Genomic DNA, 13,887 nt, shown 5'->3' on the forward strand with positions numbered 1-13,887 from the left:
TAAGAGACAGCAAATATACACTGACTTTTACTTAAGTTGGCCAGATCCTCAACTGGCATAAAAACAATCCTTGATTCCACTGTAGTCACTGTTACACCATGCTGAGTTACACAAAATAAGGATTAGACTCATCACACCCATTACAAAGCCAAAGCTTTAACTGTGGTTTGATCTTCTTGGCAATTTAACCTCAATGCTTGCTTAGTCATAGAATTAAAACCTGCATATACATGTGCATGAAGTGGCTAGTGTAATAAGTGAAAAATATGTTGCTTTATTGAAACATTATGACTGTAATTTTGAAGGCTGACATTACACAATGATAGTTCTGGCGCTTGCTATGCCTCAGCTCCATGAAGGCGATCCATTTCATTTTCTTACAGAATGAAGACACTTTACTGATAAAAAGTGTTTCACCCTTTTTGATGGAATGTCATCAATGTTTTCTCAAAAGAAACACACCAAACGAGATAAACTAGAGACAGTTTAATACAGCCAAGCTTGTGTTCCTGTAACACAGCCAAGCTGTAATTGCTTTGGGAACCAAGATCAGCATCAGATTTAACGCAAGATCTTAAATGCACAAGCCTTCAACGTATCCTGAAAGTGAAGAAAATTTCAGATCCCCCTAGGGACTATGACAGGAACTGAGAGCTTGTGGTTGAAACCTGTACATTAAGGCATGCATCTTAGTATTTGATCCAGCAGCTCTGATCTAGGCACAAGTCTTGCACAGGACCCTTTCAGTTGCTGCATGTGTACTGGCACACCATCTCACTTCCCAGTTCCCATTCCCATATTGCCTTCCCTCTCAAAATGCACTCTGACCATTCAAATTTGACCAAATACAATTCTCTCTAATGTAACGCCCATAAAATGTAGAACACATTTTTTCTTCAGGTGAAGAAGAAATTTTAAGTCAGCAACATGCATTCTTGAAACAAGAGGTTTCAACTGATGCTGTCTTGTCTAGTGCATTCCTGAGCTAGATGGGTGGAGGAATACAGAAACAAGTTTTGTTCATTTCTTTTTCTGCTGTTCCTTTTAAACTATCCCCATGCTGAAAGTTAAAAACAACCCTCCCTTCAGAAAAAACAGCTGCACACTTCAAACATTTCATTTCTGTCTTTTATCCCTACACAATCTGCCTACAAAACAGCTTCTTCTCTCCAAGTTACACAGCGTGTGGAACAAAGCCAGCCTGACAAGTACAACGGGTTTAACACACATACAGATCTGCAGTAGTCAGTGTTTTGAAATGCTCTTTTCAAACCCTTTGGGGAAATTAATTATTAAACAGCCACGTGTCAGAGATATTTGCCTCATATTTGAAGGCTCCTCTTATCCTTCTTCCCCAAGGAATTTATCAATACTCCTATGTTTCAACAAACCAGCTGTTCCTAGTAGCAAAAGGACCAGTCCCTGCAGATAACAATCAAGGAGGCATTTCCTCCTGATCCTTGGTCCCCCAGGACTGCCCCCAAAGGCCAGCACACCTCTCTTTATTGAAGACCTAATGAAGCACCAAAGGGAGTAGCAGGAATGAGCTTCCAATTGTAATACCAGAATTCAGTAGAAGTGCCCTTCCAGACAGACAAGTTGGTCCCACACGTTTCTTCTATAAGATTATTTTTCGTATTTTCAAGAAAGACATCCTTCCAAAGTACCCACCTGCAACAGGTACTGCTCATACATAAGAGCAGACAACCTTCCTATCCCTTTTTTGGTCCTCCCTGTTTAAAAATGTGATCATGATTACAGGACATTTCTACAGCAACAAATTAATGACACAAGCTGGAAATAAAGGAGAGACTCCAGCATCCTCACTCTTACTCTTTGTATGAAGCACAGAGACAGCATTCATTCTCACCCCATTTGGGATACTCAACAGTATTTTCAACCTTCTCATATTGTTGACAGGAAATGTCTTTGAAAAACAGTTCTGAAGATTACTACAGCACTCCAATATCCTACATAGCACAGGAAGAACTTAGCATACCACTGCTCTTAATAGAGGTCCAATTCCCATGTTTCCAACATAGAAAAATAGCTTTTCAAGGACTTATTTACATGGCACATACATCGACTAGCAGCACATACCAGGCCCAGTCTTTCCCATTAACCTGAAGTCACTAAATCCAATAGTGTAACCCACACAGCTTGGGATGCTCCTGGGACATCGTTTGCCCTTCTGCTCACCCACGCTTGCGTAATAGTCTATTTATCAACCATCATTGACTTTCCACATGAAGAAATATATCACTTCTTATCAGAATAAAATCTGTATCTCAGAGACTCATGCATCTGCCATTCCAGCTTTTCTGATTCTCACCTGCGGACTGCATGCACCTATAGGAAGCTATAAACTATCACCTTACAACTAGGGAAATTTAAATCACCTTTCAGGAAACCCTGAATTTTAGGCATGAATGAAGATTTCTAGCACTGAATCAGAGCCTATGAAGACACAAGAAAAACAAACTCCATGCTAAGCATCAATCCAACCAGAAATTTTCTGAACTCTTAGCATTTTAAAAAAATACTGAAAATACAGTTGTACTAAAATGTACTGTGGTCTCAATTTTATACTCTAGATAGACTAAGAACATCTTGAAACTAAAGAGGTATGTCAGCTATTTTGTCTGTGAATCTTCCTCTTTCTTTAAGAGCACAAAAGGCAATACATGTTCAAATACTAAAACTTTAATTGCTATATTTTGCTGGGTAGGACAACTCATTGATAAAAATTCAGCTGAGATCAGTTTGTATTCAATTTCTGAAAATATAACCCAATCAAGCCAATAAAAGCACTTTTCTAAATACTGCAAGGTTAACATCCCCCTCCCTATCTTTTGTCTTTGTACAAATAACAGCATTATGAAAGTCTATCGCATAAACCCTACAGATAAACAGTTTGAAGGAAGTAACAGATTCTTTAGTTCTCTATAGCTAGCTTGCCAATATAGGGTCTGCAGCAAACTGCAGAGTATTAACACATTGCACATCTTTAGGTGAGACACTGTATGAGCTTGGGGAAAAGCCTGGAAACTGTCAGAGAATGGTATGAGTTAGCTTGCTTTAAGAAAAAAGTTTTTAAAATCCAATAAAAGACTCTCCACAGCATTGGAGGGTGGTACAGGAAAGGAACTCCCTACAGCAGTAAAGTTATATTAATGAGAGCCCCTGTCAAAAAGCCTCACAGCTGCAGAGCTCCCACGCTTTCCCAAAAACCAAGGGTAAGCTTCTGTAGAAGTGACAGCGAGAAATTAAGTCTGTGCAATCACTCTCTGTATTTCCTTACCTAACACAGGCAGCAGATACATTCATCAGCAGAACATAATGGTACTTCATTAGCAGTACATATTGATTCATGGATCTTTTTCTTTTAACAGAGCCACATACATACCAACAAGCAGTAAGAAATTTACGTACAATGGAAAACCCCTCATGTATTAGGAAGCTCATTTGGTTTTTAGTTTTCAAAGAAAACCCCACACTCAGAAATGCAATATACCTGAGATTCAGTTTAGAAACACAGCTAAGGTGAACTGAAGAATAATCACACTGAAGTATACTTCCCGCTTCTTTAACACCACAAAAGCAAGGAAATGATAGTTATTGACACTCTAATGAAATTTGCTTGAGTACAGAAAAAGCACATAGATGTAAAATACTAATAAAAGTCAGTTAACAGAAGAGCAAAATAATCTACCCACAACTGCACTGTAATCTCTTTGTGGTTCCTTTTTGGTTTTTTTTAAACACTATTTCAGCAAGAACCAAAATGAGTCTGGCAAAAGGGTAACTACCTCTCCAAAACCAAGCAGATGAAATAGTTGTTTTGCACACATTTCTATTTGGTTTCTTATGCAGAGTTAAAGGATTCCTACTTCTGAACATGGGGTTGGAAGAAATATGTTTAAGCTGAGACTATGCCAAGATGGACGTAAAGGAAATTCAGAAACCTACATTTAGATTGCCCAAAATGACCCTGTAACCTTGCAACAGTTTCTAAAGTGAGAAAACAACATAATGCTCAAGTAAAAAGCCTTAACCTGAAGGTTGCAAACAAGTCACTGGAAATAACCATACAGCCACAGAGGAGTACCAAGCATGTGCACTCAGAAGCACTTTCATCTCGAGTGTCACCCTGAAAAACCTCAAGTACCTGCTGAAAGGAAGTATTGTTTCCCAGTGGACTGAAAATTCTTCTGCAAAAAGTTAGTCAGACACCAGATACTTTCACCCAACCAGCTGCTGAAATCCCTAATGCAGGACAAACCCAAAAACCTATTCCACAACAACTTGCTGCTATGTGACTTTCATGCTTTTGGGAGAGGGAGAATCACCTAGGTTTATACCCTTTCAGTGGTGCACATTGCACAAAAGGGAGCAGGGGGTTAGAAGATGTAGCCAACCAATAGCAAATGAGACACTGCACCTCACTTGGATGTTACACCAGTAGATCTATTCCCTGACCAAACACAGGGGAATTCAAAACTCCCCCAGTAATTCTGCCTATGGAGGTAGTGTTCTTCCCCAGACAGAGCTGGATCACTGCTAGTTTGTATTTGCTTGTAACTGGTGATGTTGATCAATGAGCTACTCTCTGCATCTTTGCAGGAAGGTTACATACGATCAAGAGGCTATCCTTCAGATTTATTACCATTTTAGCAATTAAAATCAGACCTATAGCTAAAATGGGGTTTCTACAAATACACAATTTCTCTTATAAATAATTTGATCCTCTGACTGTGATATTCACCCTTAATGAATTAACAACTGTAGCAACAAACTTGTACAAACATTAATGTCTTGATATTCTGTGCTATGACTTAGATCATTAGATATCATGTTCCTGAGTTATGTCGTGTCAGATGGAAGTACTTTCATACAAACTCTCTAGATTTACCCCAAGTTCAGGAATCTAGGAAGCTTGCTGGCCAGATCTAATACTTAACAAGAGGTGCTAGGAACTTTGTGATGTGAGATGCCAGACACCAAAGAGAACATGGTTCACCTTCTATTGCTTCCCTGCCATCCCACTCTCCAGTCTGCAGGCTATCACCATCACCCTTCTTCAGATCAGGAATCTGAGGCAAAAGAAAAAAGGAAAATGAAGACAAGCAACCTCTATAAAGACTCCAACAACAGCAAAGTAGTATCAGTGACGGTGAAGATGCTCTTTTCATTAAAGATCACACTAAGCACCTCTCTAGCTCTTCACCAGTCTTGGACAGAAAGCATCATTATCAAAAGTTTTTTCACATCCATTTTTCCAGAAAATAGGCCCTTCCTCCTAAACTAAGAGCTGATTATAACAGACCATATCCCTTTTATATTGAATTAGGAAGTCCAGTAAAGGTCACGCACTGATGTCATTCAATCACACCTTCATGAACAGAACAGCACTGTGATGTCAAAGCATGCCTGCAATCAGTATACAGTCCTGGCTGATCCGCTAAAGCTCGCTGTCAATACCTGAACCACTATGAAAACCAGATAACAATCCCTGCAAGTGGCATTAAATGAGAGGGACTGAAATGTTATTAGTTGATACAGCAAGTTAATGGTAGTAGGAGAAATACGGAGGCATGTGCTAGGCACTGCAGAGGACTTATTCATAGTGATGAATATAATTCCACTAACACAATCTGGAAAAAAGGGAGTTCAAGCTGTGATGGATGCAGAGAACAAACACATTATCTTACTCTATGAGAAAAATAATGGAGAACCTGCTGCAATGATTGGCTCCTTCAGTCTTTTCAAGGTACAGAGGTTCAAGGTTTGGTCTCAGTGGGGAACTGTACAGAAAACCAGCAGCACTGCCACAAGTACCCAACAGGTATAAAAGGGTATTAGGAAGCAGGCTGGAGGAAGGTGTTAACAAATTAGAGTAGATGACACTTCAGATGATTTCTACTCTAACAGAACATCTACATTGTGAAAGCAAAGGAAACTAATAGTTTTTGAGGGCAAAACTCATTACAGAGTGATAGAGATCTAACTGGACCCTTTGGAAGGCTTCAAAAGGGAAATCAACCATATGAGCAAACATGATCTAACAGAAGGAAACTGTGTATGCTCACATGCGGTCATGCACAAACATGCTTGTGGACAACAGTAGGATACTGGGGCACATGCAACTATATGACAAGAGATTTCTCAGCAACAGAAAGAAAACATTTCAAAATCACATCCACAAACAAAAAAGTTGTGACTTCCCTGCTACTCTTAAAATAGATCCTGACTGATTTTACAGATGGCATTATACCACCTATCACTTGAAGAGTCAAGAGGTTCATATTTCAGTATTATGGCATACATCCCTGTTTTCTGATCCTCCACCCCTAGAAGATGACTCAGACCCCAGAAAAAAATCAAGCCAGAGCTTTACACCAATACAGGCTGCTGCGTACTTCATAGCTTGAAACATTTAATCTACTGATCTCTCAGCATTACTTTGATCAAATACTGATACATTTTGTACATACATGCTCTCAAAAGAGTACAATCTGGAGAGCTCCTCCCAAGACTGCTGACAACCAGTATGTTTTGGGCAAACAAAAGCAAAACCTTGAAGTCATAAAATTTAGATACACAGACTGTTTAAAAATGGAGCACAGACTTGCCCCACATTAATGGAATTACTTTTTTTAAACACTAAAATGCAATCTAGTTGTAGAAGCTAACACTATTATACTGCTACAGAAGGGTTCATAACTTGTCATATTTTAAGTCAGAGGAATACCTCCTGCTGCCCCTACTTTGATGGCTTCAGTAAATCAGATACTACTTTCTCACATTCTATTGTCTCTGCTAGCAAGAAAAGCTGAGATCACTCCTGTCACTTTGCTCATTTTTCACTACATCTTTTTTATGATGCAGTGTTAAGTATTACTTATAATAAACGGAAGACAAAGTCAGAAAATCAAGCATTACCATATGGTGATATATATATACACACACTCTTTTCCAAGCATATTTTATATTTAACAAAATCTGTCACGCACAATATATTCCTGTGAATTTAATTTTTGAGAGCAAAAGAATGCAAAGATTCAACGATACTCATCATTCTAACAAAAGTAGATCTCAGAGAGAGATAATCATCTACCTCATTGTACACAGCTCAATGATCAACATGGATGATTGGAACTTAGAAGCAGCACAGTACTTCAGATTTGTAGGAAACATGGCAAGAAACCTAAGACTACATTACAGAGAAGAGAGACAGCAATGGTTTGTCTACAGATACCCAAGGTAGCCCAAGTGCAGAGAATAAAATTGCCACAGCAGCATGGAGCTCAGTGAAGGCTGCAACAAACACCTCAACACCCAGGTAGGTACTCAGGCAACTGCCTCCGCAGATCTCCATGTTACCGTAACTAATCCTGCCTTCAGTAGCAGACTTTATCTAGATTAAAACTACATGGGCATTTCCTTAGTACACTCTATTTTGACAGTCATCTCCATGGCATGTCTTGAGGGTAAACAATAAAGCTAAGGTGATGGTCTAGCTCTCCAAAGGTTCAAATCAACATTTCCTTTTTGTATGGCTATCAACCCTGGTCTCTAATTTTCCCTCAGTATGTTGTAAAGTTTTCATAGTCTTTGTACAGATGTTGTGTGTGGAACCAAGATAACAAAGGCTTATATGGACAAGTTGCTCTTGAGAAAAAAACACTTTGCACACATTACTAAAAACAATGTTGCAATGAGGATAAGAGAGCTCTTTGCTACATCTATGTTGACAAGCATAACCCAGTTTGATTTATAAATCAAACACTACAGGATTATATTAAGGACACTGTGGCATATTCTGAACAACAGCAGACTGCTTCTTCCGCAGTGGAGGACGATGGTAGAGGGAAGTGGAGGAAGAAGAAAGCCCTGTCTCTCCAGGACCCTCACTTCACACTCCTTCCCACCTATTCAACTGTACCAGGAGAAAATTATCCTCTCTGCCTCAGCACCACCTTGGTATGAACAACAAGCAAAATGGCCAAGGGCTCCTCTGAACTCCAAGTGGGCAGTGGGTTCCGTGAAGGGAAACAGAATAATCTTGAGGATAAGTATGGCCCACATACTACCACAGAGCCTTATCTGGATGCCCAGTTCTCACATTGCAAAGCCTATAGTTGTAAGTGGAAGGAATTAGCTTTACTGCCTCATAACAGTCAGCCAAGATGATGAACTTGAAGCAGTTCTCAATTTCCTCTGGTTTTGTTTCTAGAAAGCGCAGTAATAAGAAGAATCACTTTCCATCTTGTTTTTGCTGCAGTCAATGAGCTGGCATCAGGGTGCCTCTTTCATGCAAAGAAGGGCCTTCCCCTCAGAGGGATTTACAAACTGCAGCCTACATAGTGTAACTTTACCCAGAGGTGTAATAACACCCCTTTCATAGAACAAGAACAGGTATTAGTACTACAATAATTTATTTATGCAGGCAGATTAGAAGCTAAGTCAATTGCTTTTAAAGCCCTTATGCACCTGTCCACACTATGCCATTGTTGCAGATCTTTTGTTCATGCAAAGTTCACCTTGTGCAGAGAGTCAGCGGGAGGCCAGTCCGCCACTCACCCTGGGAGCACAAGGTGAATCTCAGCACAAGAAACAGCTGATTTTCCAACACAGTGGCAGCAAGAGGATAAGTTATAAACCACTGCTCCACTCACAGGAAAATATTTTCCTGAGTAAATACACCCAGCACCAAAGAAGCCATTTGTCCTAAATATGTATATTGTATTCTCATAGTCTTGGCACTTGGCACGCTCTGCCCAGCCCGGGGTTAGCAGTGCACCAGCCTACCAAGCACAAACTGCTTCAGAAACTACAAATCACTTTCCTACTGCCCCAGCAAGCTATGCAGCTACGTGCACGCGTGGCACTAATACCCAAGACAACCTGTTCCCTCTAGGTGTTTGGCCAACTTCACAAGCTAGCGCAGAAAAGCCATGCATACCCTTCGCGGTCATTTGTTGTTCTGAGATAAGGGGAAGGAGGTGTATTCCCACCCCTTCCAATTCAGGCTCAAACAGGACCCATGAGAACTGTGACGTATGCCACACTCACTAAGTGCTTCCTTTCTTGGCATACACCTTGTCTCTCAGTCTTTTGGAAAAAGAGACTGAGGACAAAATGTCCCTAAACTATTTTAAAATAATAAGTAAGACTGATTGCTTGCGCAACCTGTGTTCTAATGCTATCTTCCAAGCACACTTATTTTTAAAATTGTTATTGTTACCACCTTGTTGAAGTTTGTAGTGTTCAATTTCCTTCTCAGAGGTGCACTCTGCAGAGTTCAGTATTAGGGAGAGTTTAACAGGGTTGTCATTTTACAAAAGTGTGATGAACAGGTAGTTGAACCAGTCAGTGAATCTATACTTGGAGTCAGAAAATATTTTCTGAAAGTTAGAAGTCCAAAGGCTTTGGCTTTTTGGGTTTTTTTGTTGTGTTTCTTTAAACTTAAAACACAACAGAAGGTGTGTAACCCTTACTAGTCTTTTAGCTCATTTCAAGACCAACACAAACAAATGTCTGCTCTTTTCAAGCTGAATGTCCACACTCTGCAGCTAACACTCTCCAGTAAAGGTTGAGACATACAGAGGAAGGAAAAGTAGAACTAACCATTACCTTGTGCATATTTGTCAAATAGGATCAAACAGGAAGAGTTTATTCATAGTAAAACATGAAAAGCATCTTGCACATATAAAAGCAACCCAAAGTGCAATATGGTGAAAGGCTAACACACCCTTGTGGGGAGCAGGAGACTCAAGCTGAACAAGACTTCTAATCTGCAACTAGAGAACATCTACCCAATCCAAATTTCAGAAAAAGCCGTGGCAGAAAATTTGGCAGTTTATCAGAACCAGTACTTTTTTGTTTGCAACACTGTCATTACAAAGTTCTCCCCAATGCTAATGCATAATAAAACAGGTCAGTAGAGAAGCCAAACTCACCCTATCTGACCAGCGCAGGATGCACAATCAGTTTGAAGAAAGACAACTTTTCAACACCGATTATTGAAGGTAATTTGATGTGTGTCATTACAACTGCTCTGTTCCATTAAAAGCTCCATGGTTTAGCAGTGAACTTGGCACTGTTAGGTTTATGGTTGGACTTGATGATTGTAAGGGTCTTCTCCAACCTAAATGATTCTGTGATTCTATACTTGAGCTAGTCTGGCTTGATTCATGTGAACTGATAAGCACTCCCAAATCAAGCTGGACTACTGAAGTGAGGACAAATCATTAATCATGGTATCAGTTTAGCTTCCCATATGCAGTATGACAGCAAACATTGCATGTGGAGAAATATTATGTTCTTATATTAGAAAGGAGATAGGAAGAAAAAGGGTAGAAGAAAACTCCTCCGCTACTTGAAATACACAAAAAACTTTCCCAAAGAGCTTAGTGTCAAATATGAAACACTCTCTCCTGATTTTATGGAATCATTTATCGCTACCTTTGACATCAAATAGAAATTGACTGAATTTGAAAATCTAAAGGCCACTGCCACTTTCATTCCACTATTAAATTAAACCGCTGTATCTCAGTTTGGTTGACTTGCTGACTCAGGCTGTACCAGCTACTCAAAGCAACACGATGCTTGCAACCATTGCAAAGTACATGCCTCTTTACATTCTCCAAGGCTAAGCTTCATTGTCTCAAACTGTAGGCTGTTTCCCTGACTTTCATCAGAACCATACAGACCCAACCTGAGTTATTAGTCAGCAAACCAATGGCCCCCAAAAGGCACTGTATCTCATACTTACAGTACTACAGAAACACATCCATTCTGATTAACTGGTCTACTGCATTCTTCAGTTCACCCAAATACTTTTTTTTATTAACTATCATTTTCCCCTTTTCAACTATCACTCAGATAAGGGTGACTCATATCACACTCTCTCTGTTGTAAAGCTAAAATAACTGTCTTTAACCTAGAGATAGTTTGTTCTGAGCATGACTGGACAAAAAATCTCACAACACAAGCTTTTCCAGTGGCATCAACACTGAAGACTAGATCAGCAACTCTGAGAACAAAGCCATCTGCCCAAGCATGGACAAGCACGCAGTATTACTAAGACTTGTACACAGTTACCAGCCTGCAGTATAGAGGAGACTAGATTGAGGGCAGCTAAAAAATTCAGTCTGGAGACTCTAAAGTAGCTGATGTCTCTGCACAAAGTAGCCAAAAGGAAGAACAGGGTAGAATAGATTGCATGAAAAATAATAACAACATACCTATATATATATATATATATATATATACACTTGTATACAGCTTTACAGTATCTTCTATATTCCATGGCTTCAAACATATACCATGTTACCAGGCAAAAGGTAAAAACCTAGCCATATTCATGACACTGTTTGTACATGTCCTGGTTCAGCTAGGATAGGGTTAAGTTTCCCCAGCAGGAGAAGGGATCTCCAGCCAGGTTATTCATACCATACTGAGATCAGGTCCAGCGCGGCAGCACAGGAAGCTTTCCTTTGTGGCTTTGGTCGCGGGGAGCACGCAAGCGAGCTGTCTGTATCCATTGCGGTATTTCTCTATCTTTTGTCTTTTTTACTGTTATTACTGTTTATTATTGTTATCATTGCTACTGTTGTTGTTCAGATTGTTTATTACACTGTTGTATTAAATTTCTTCTTATTTTAACCTGGGGTTTGTGCCCTACTTGTGTCCGAGGATGGGGGAGGGACAACGGCAATGTGGTGTCTGGTCCCGGCAGGGTTAAAACCAACACAGTACATACAAATGAATTGTACTTGCAAATTCACTACACTTGACATACACATGGACAGCAAAAACGAAACTTTTCAGCAGGAACATCCTCTCTATTACAGAAATAATGAAAAGGCACCCCCAATTTATTTGGGCCTATACATGCTGATGCAGGTGTGAAATTTAAGTCAAAGTGTGTTTAAAAAAATGCTTTGAATAGTTGCACATCAGAGTCACTGATGAGAGATAAATAACCCCTAGTGATCTCCAATTTGAGACATGTGGTAGATTTCTCCCTCAAGCTGTTCACTGTGAATACTAACAATGCTCTCCCTTTCAGGATCCTAGTAGCAGAACAGGTGACCTGAAAGAAACCACTTTGCTGTATTTTGCAACACAATTATTAAACGCTGGGTTGGAGGGCTATTTTCCCTGGTATGAAACCATCCATAACTCACTCAGCATTGACAGAGACATCAGACTTGAATCACTTTTTGGAAGCCTCAAACGGCATGCACTTTGCAACAGTTTCATGTTTAGAAAGTACTTTTGAGTTTCAGAAAGGCCCAGGGGGATCTCTCTGGAAGGTGGACACATTTAATAGCACACTCCAGCTACTGAACACAGTCACATTACCATATTTATTTAACAGCTTCCGTGGAGAATGATCTCTTCTGTAAATTGAGAGCCATTACGTGGAAGTCCAAAGTTGTACTGCAATAAATCAGTGCTGAAACTGCACTCACAGTTCTTTAAAAGAAAATATATAAGCAGACTGATAATAGCAACAAAACTACACACCCACTGTTGACAGGTGGAGATTCTACCAACCTCCTACTCATGAAAAAGAAATTAATGGATACGGTCTCATTCATTCCACTAGAATAATCTGTTCAGCCAAGTGTCAGTGAACTGCCATGACTCCCAGCAGTTACAAAGGTCTGGTACTTCTACAAATAATATCCTGATCTTATGCTCTCATCTCCCCCAGAAAATAAAAATAATTGCAACCCCTGCTTCTTGCAATGCTTACAGGGTGCCTGCTGTATTCTACATGATAACTATATGAATATATTGGAATACATACCAATGCAGCTTAAGGTCTGAAATGCCTATTCAACGAAACAAGTTTACAACTGGCTTAAGACAGAAGCACATGAAATCAAATCTTTTTCCTTTTTTTAACTGTTATTTCCCAGTCCTGAACAGTATTCACACATGAAACACTTAACAAAATCATGCATGTTAAAAAGATTGAAAGCATCATTGGAAATGACTTGTTAACACTGAAGCCTACAGATAATGCATCTCAGCAAGTTCAGCTATAATTTGGTCAATATTTCTCATGTGGCTTAATGGAACATGATGGATAGCCAAATGAGAGGCATTCTTCCTTCAACATCCTGAGTCAATCAAGTATCCCTATATAAAAGAGCAAAACATTTCAACAGAACAGGACATTTCAACAAAGCATACACTTCTTCACACAAATGCAAGTGCTGTTAAGAAGTAGTAATGACCTTTATATAGGTTACTTTGAATCCTGTTTCAAAACTTTTCTACCATTTCCCTCAAGACAAAATATGAAAATACTTTAAAAAACAAAATGAAATCTTACGGCTTGAAATGCAGTATGCCAGCCTGCAGTTGATCCTCCTGAACAGCTGCTTGTTGATTGGCCAAAGTATAAGTGTAAAGAGTTGAATGAAGTTAATGATCAGTCCTGACACTATAAATATGTAGCAGATCAGAAGGTGGCAAATGAATTGAGACTTCAGAAAGCCAACGATGTCCATGATTTGCTGAGAAAACAAGAGGGTACCTTCAGACCCAAAATTCAGAAGACAACCTGCAAAACCAAACAGTATCAGCAGTTACAGAGTGCATTTATTTCTATAAACAGACTGTTAATACAGACATCCCATTTTACACTTAAATACACTAAACCCACTAAAATGAAAGTTAATTCTATTGTAGAAAAAGGCCTGATGACAGTATTTGCAAAAGTAAGCATAGAAGGAGAACACCATATTTCTGAATCAATTTACATTTGGCTTTGGAAACAAATTTTCACATTTCAGTTCTAATTCTGCAAAACCCACAAGCATATGGCTCCATTTCATGGACTACAATGCTCCTCTATCAAGCTTT

The 13,887-nt window shown here is 39.4% G+C and overlaps 1 protein-coding gene across 2 annotated transcripts in view; it reads right to left on the minus strand.

Moving 5' to 3' along the window:
- The window catches only part of AGPAT4 (1-acylglycerol-3-phosphate O-acyltransferase 4), a 67,395-nt gene extending 53,810 nt beyond the window's left edge, over positions 1-13,585 (minus strand). Inside the window, exons 1-2 of one of the 2 annotated variants that reach the window (XM_026845475.1) lie at positions 13,355-13,455; positions 5,021-5,093 (exon numbers count right to left, since the gene is read on the minus strand). Coding sequence is in view for 1 of the 2 variants with exons in the window: in XM_026845474.1 (XP_026701275.1) it covers positions 13,355-13,532 (178 nt within the window). In the remaining variant the exon portion in view is untranslated. Of the gene's footprint in view, positions 1-5,020; positions 5,094-13,354 lie in introns of both variants that reach the window. The other variant, XM_026845474.1, reaches the window with a different exon arrangement.
- Positions 13,586-13,887: the final 302 nt, after the last annotated feature.

Source organism: Athene cunicularia (assembly GCF_003259725.1).
Source record: "Athene cunicularia isolate RWA chromosome 3 unlocalized genomic scaffold, athCun1 chr3_part1, whole genome shotgun sequence".
NCBI classification, from domain to species: domain Eukaryota; kingdom Metazoa; phylum Chordata; class Aves; order Strigiformes; family Strigidae; genus Athene; species Athene cunicularia.